Genomic DNA, 5,719 nt, shown 5'->3' with positions numbered 1-5,719 from the left:
TCCCATAGATCTGGTGAAGCAACCCAAGCTCCAGCACAATTCCTCGATGGTACGCCGAGTTTTGCGGGTGTTGGGCGGTTTATACCGCACACAATTTAGAATCTTAGGCTCAAGACTGGCACGTCGCGACGGCTGCAAAACTGCCTGAAACAATTCCAGCGGAAAGTTCTCGTCCGCCTTACACTCCTGCATAACATGAGAGCGAAGCACCTCCAGATGGCGCTTCTGCAAGCTAAGATCGCGTCCGAGATCCGACAGAACTGACGAGTGAGTCGGTAGTCCTTTCAAATACTTCTCTGCTGCAGCACATAAAATCTTCCTGCTCTGCTCGTCCGATTCAAAATCCGCAGACTCGTCAAACATTTGCGGTCTGAACTCTGCAGCGAACCGTGGCAGGTGGATGATGTTCAGGCGCCTCATCGCTGGCCGAGCCACGATCATCATCCGCTTGACCACCAGTCCGTTCGAAATGAGCGTATCCAGACAATTGTGCAGCCTCTTAACGGTTCCACCACTCAACAAACTGGTCAGAGTCGTCACTGTCACTCCCTGCACGCGCGCGCGACCCACTGCCTCGAGGATAACGAGATGTTCCGCTCCGAGGTCCGCGGCGATAGCCTTCACCGGGATATTGAGCGCTCGATGGCGTAGTTCTTCGCATGCTGCCACCATCACCTGTTTGTCTTGTTCCTGTTGCTCCGCCACTGCCTCTTCGTACGTGAGCAACGCCATTTCCTCGGTCGTCAGCGCAGTCGTGTCATCTACCGCAAGAACTCCAGCAGCTTGCAGCATCTCGCGTTTGATCTCTACTAGGTTATCTTCATTATCAGTGGGTCCAGGTCGTTTGCGCTTCTTGCTGAGCTTCTGAATGGAGGTCGCGGAGCCTCGGAAGAAGTGCAAGACGCCGTGACTCGAGCGCAGTCGCCGCCACACCTGCCGGCGCACAAACACGTCGTCACTCGACTCCACGCTGGAGAATAAAGAAGCTACAGACAATCCAGAGCTTCCTTCAAGCGCGATGTGGTCCATGCACGCGGCCACCAGATCGCGTGGCGAGCGCGAAGACATTGCGTCAAAGATGCTGGGGTTTGGATGGCGATGGTGATCGGAGTCACTAAATTTGGAATTTGTGATGGATTGATTCATGGTTCTAAATCGTGTTCCAGAACGGGATAAAACGGCCAATTGCAAGTGTCATAGAAACGTGAACAATACTGAGCGCCAGTCAATCCTCCACTTTCCCCTTTCCGAGACACTGACGATGCATCCGACGGTGCTGCAGCAAGCGCGGCGGTCGCTGTGGCGAATGGCTCGCTGGCAATCCCAACTACCCGCGCGGGTACTGGCGCATAGCCTTTTAACACAATCTCTCAATGCATCTACTCACGCAGTCAGTGCCAATAATGACATCCTCACCGACCCGCAACCGCAGCTCCAGGAGCGCAAAACTACTACCAGTAACAAGAGTTTTAACCTCATGAACACACACTCTCTGGGGCGAGATGCGGCGCAGACTAGCGGTTCTAGCTCTGCGGCTTGGAAGCGGTCGACCAAGAAGAACCGATTCCGCCGGAAGAAGGGCAAGGGCAACAAGTGGTGGGCCGACATGGATCGCGTGTCTTTCCGCGTCCTACTGACTGAGGAAATGGGCTCCAACAAGGTTTCGTCGGTATTGCGCAAGTATATGAATGAGTTCCCGATTCTGAACAACAATTGGTCGGACCAGGAGCTCGTCATGATCGTCTGCACGCTCATTAAGATGAATCGCAGCGAGATGGCGCTCGAGGTGCTGCGTAACCAGATCAAGGAACCTGACCGCGATCGTGTTAACCGCGTGGCAGCAGCGAGTGCCCGAATGGGCAACGCACAAGTGGCTCTGGGCGTATTAGAGATCGCCAACCACTTCAACTTGGCGCCAGATGTGATTACTTTTACTAGTGCCATTCACGCCTGTGCCCGCAGTGGCAAGTACGACGTGCCAATGGCGCTGAATCTGCTGAACGAGATGATTTCCGCTAACGTCCAGCCTAATGCACGCACATACGGCGCAATGATCCTGGCGTATGCGCGGATGGACCGCTGGGAGGAAATCCTGGAGCTGGTGAATTCTATCCCGTATACGGACGAGGCACACAAGACGGAGGTCTTCACGTGCGCGATTATCTCGTGCTCGCGCAATCGACAGCACCACTATGCCTCCAGACTTTTCGAGTTGTTGCTGGAAGATGGCGTCTATCCGGGCGACAACGTCTGCAACGCTGCTCTTAGCTCCTGTGCACGGACTCCCGACGTGGCACAGCTTCGTCGCATCTTCAAGCTGGTGGAGAATCACGCTACACCTTCGACATACTCGTACAACTGCATGATCTCGGCTTATGGCAATGCTCGCAGCATGGATAAAGCGCTTAAAGTCTTCGAGAGCATGCAGAACGAAGCTACTATCGCTCCAGATATCGTGACTTTCAACTCGTTGCTTCTTGCTGCAGTGCGCTCGCGAAGGCTGGATATGTTTCCCTTCATTCTGTTGCTGATTAACGAAGCTGGCATCAAGTGGGATGCTATCACGCTCAACATTCTACTGGAGGGCTGCTCTTTGAATGGAGACATTGAATTGGCCCAATATTATTGGTCTCAGGCCACTCAAGGCAAACAGCCCAGCGCGGATGTGTCTTCAGAGGATAATCATCATGTTACCCTGGATCGCGGACACTTTGAGACGCTGATGGCGGTGTACATCGCTGCAGGGGATTATCAGGCCGTCGTGGATTTGTGGCAGAAGAGCAGGCTTTGTCGTCGTCGTGCAAAAAGCTCCAAGTCGCTCAATTTCCTCCTTCGTGCGTGCGAGGGTCTGAAATATGACAAGACGGCTGTGGCGGTCCTCGCTGAGTTCGCTGATCGTGGCCAGCCTCTCTCACCAATTGCGCACCAGCACATGCTGGAAGTTTTCCTTGCAGCTGACAAATACGACGCAGCGTCGGCTTATCTACACAAGATGATGGAGACGGATGGTTTAGTGTCCACCTTCTCATTTACCGTTCTTATGAAGTATCTGGCCAAGAACAAACGCCACTCGGATGTGCTGGCGGTGTTTAATCTGTACTTGGAAACTTGCGAGTCAAATGACCAGAACTCGCTGCTGCAATATCCAACGGATGCTGTCTACGTATTGGCGATGCGCTCGGCTGTGGAGCTGGAGGATCACGAAACTGTTCTTGCGATCTACAGCGGCTTGCCGACCACGATGTCTATGGCTGTTCATACAGAACTGCTCGTGTTGGCCGTGTCGTCTTGCGAGAGTGAAGGAGATTGGCGTGCTGCAGTCACAATGTATGATGAAATGACTGGGAGACTGGATGAAGACACGAATGTGGAAATGTACAAGCACATTGTCAAGATTGTCGCCAGTGCTGGGGAGTTTGATCGTGCCCTTGATGTGGGAGGTGGCCAATGGTATCGACAGAATAGACCCGACCAGGGCTGGGGGCTGTGAGTCAAGTGATTACCGCAAGTGCCTTGCAAGTTTCGTTCCTGTCGATTTACTCCTTGGCCTAAACGAGGTCGATACCCGAGTAGTATGAGTTGACAGACCGAATTAACAATGCGACATCGTTCACTAAAAACTAACTTTATTGGAGGCAAATCTACTCCATCCATTTAATAGAGCCCACCAACAGATTGCGTGAAGGCAGCGGGCCCGGAGAAGGCACTAGCAGCACCAACTTCTGCTCGCTGACTCGAACTTCCTTACTGCACAAACAAGATAATTAGCATCATCGGTAGATTATGAAGCAGGGTGATAACATCATTCAGACACACTTACATGAACACGAAGCCCGCTGCAGAGGCACCGAGAAGCCACGAGAGATCTGTTGACGACGAGGAGGACTCTTGGCCGTGTCGTGGATGTGCAACAGCCGCCAATGAGTGTCCAAGTTCAGCGGTTTTCTCCACGGGTACTACGCGCAGGCGGTCAGTCTGCGTCTCCACTTGGCCTACCGGAAGCATCACGTCGGACACTTTCATATCTGTTCACGGCAGCAAATACGAGCCAATAGCTACGTAAGCAACAAAACTCGCAATTAAACCTTCAACAAAGGCCAACGCACCTTTAATCGCAAAGAATGACACATCGTCGAACGAGAGCTCATTGATACAGGGCGACAGCGTGGGGATGGCTACAGTCAGCGCGTGGGCGCCGTAAAAGTACTCGCGAATGCTGCTGATACGCGCCGCTGAGCGCATTTTGCTGTTCAGCGGGACCACTCCGCCCGACCGCGACAGCTTGACAATTGACCTGTCCGCTCCATTCGCATTCGCACCCGTCAGCGCACTCTGTAGACGACTGTAGAGTCTATCCTGGCCAATGACCAGCACCAAGTCCACGTCAAAATCCTTGATGGCGTGCACCAGCATGTCGAAGCCTGTGCCGTCCACCCAGCCGCACGTGTTGATGACGCATCCGGACGCGTTCACTTCTTCATCATTAGCTAGTCGACGCTTCACCGCCTTGGATAGTACCTGCTGCTGATAACGAAAGAGCTCGACGTTCTCGGAGGACGCAGCGTGGCCATAGAAATAGGCCAGCGGGTTAGTCAGGATGAAGTCCTCCTCAATACTGAGCGAGTTCATGTCAAGCGGCGAGGCAGAGATCGTTCCTGGGACGCTAAGACAGCCTTGACCCACATCTAGTTCCACAAGTGTGGGCTTCTCGCCTAGACGCAGCGCGTAGTTGACGAGAATTTGCGTGAGCGTCGATTTGCCGCTATCCATGGGTCCACAAACAAGCACACGCGGGCCTGCGGCATGCTTAGCCTTGGACAGTTCGCGACGGCGCTGAAGCTGGGCGTGAATGTTTAAATAACTGTCCATAGGCGTCTCCTCTGACGTATAAGCCTCCTCCAGGGCACCGCGCACCTCTAGCGTGCAGCCATACCACGTAAAGATGGCCAGCTTGCGGTCGCGAAACACGTATTCACGATCGATGGCCAACTCGACGCCGAAGAGCTCGGCTGATCCACTCTTCAGCTTGATGCCTACTTCCGTCTGCGGCGGCACTTCCACGCGGTACTCGCATTCGCGTGCCACTACCTCTGTCGTCGTCGCAGCCTCCGTGCTCATGTTACTGTTCTCTGGATTTTATCCAGACGACGTGATAATCCAGTAATTTCGTATACCCCGTCATAACCGTTTTGTATCGTTTGAGTGTTTAGCTACAGTGCCCGGGTCTTGATGATTTGGCGGGTATAACAATCGATAAAAATATTTCCGTTGCACAAATAGTATTTGGTTGACCCCTTCACCAAAGATAAAGACAATTTACCTTTGTTAAATTTGTTTGCGATGTTACTGTATTGTAGCCTGCTAGAGCTACACCTTTTCCAGTCCAAATTGATCAAGAGCAAGTTATTGTGCTTTGCAGCCTTTTTGACAGTTTTAGTAGTAACTCGTACGATTTGTGAATGTATCGCTATCTACAAATCGTATTTAAGTACGATTTGTTGTAATCCGTGAGCGAGTAAGTGTTCCGGCATCAATAGAGTTCGTAGATGTACTGAGTAGCGCGGAGTCAACCAACATGATAAGCATTTCGTTTGGCACTTTTAAAAAGTGCCATTTCAAGACAAGTCTTACAGCATGGCGTATTTAAAAGACCTTCGTTGGCGTGCGGTAGTACTATTTTTGTTTATAATTATGAAGTGGTCCAGATAGGCCACGTGCT

General features: G+C 52.2%; 3 protein-coding genes across 3 annotated transcripts in view; 1 reads left to right on the top strand and 2 right to left on the bottom strand.

Moving 5' to 3' along the window:
- The window catches only part of PITG_18434 (uncharacterized protein), a gene marked incomplete at both ends in the record, with an annotated part of 5,040 nt that extends 3,972 nt beyond the window's left edge, over positions 1-1,068 (bottom strand). Inside the window, one exon of the mRNA XM_002896317.1 lies at positions 54-1,068. Within this exon, the coding sequence (XP_002896363.1) occupies positions 54-1,068 (1,015 nt within the window). The remainder of the gene's footprint in view (positions 1-53) is intronic.
- A 538-nt stretch (positions 1,069-1,606) lies between these two features.
- PITG_18433 (uncharacterized protein) lies at positions 1,607-3,490 on the top strand (the record flags this gene model as incomplete). The annotated part of the gene is made up of 1 exon (XM_002896316.1): positions 1,607-3,490. The coding sequence occupies one exon, from the start codon at positions 1,607-1,609 to the stop codon at positions 3,488-3,490; it is 1,884 nt and encodes a 627-aa protein (XP_002896362.1).
- A 316-nt stretch (positions 3,491-3,806) lies between these two features.
- On the bottom strand, positions 3,807-5,118 carry PITG_18432 (pre-mRNA cleavage complex II protein Clp1, putative; the record flags this gene model as incomplete). Its single annotated transcript, XM_002896315.1, has 3 exons — positions 3,807-3,956; positions 3,997-4,025; positions 4,107-5,118. The coding sequence occupies 3 exons, from the start codon at positions 5,116-5,118 to the stop codon at positions 3,807-3,809; spliced, it is 1,191 nt and encodes a 396-aa protein (XP_002896361.1).
- Between the last annotated feature and the right edge of the window lie 601 nt (positions 5,119-5,719).

Source organism: Phytophthora infestans, genomic scaffold, assembly GCF_000142945.1.
Source record: "Phytophthora infestans T30-4 supercont1.62 genomic scaffold, whole genome shotgun sequence".
Taxonomy (NCBI): domain Eukaryota; phylum Oomycota; class Peronosporomycetes; order Peronosporales; family Peronosporaceae; genus Phytophthora; species Phytophthora infestans.
The sequence above is the reverse complement of the archived record's forward strand: the minus strand, read 5'-3'. Positions and strand labels throughout refer to the sequence as shown.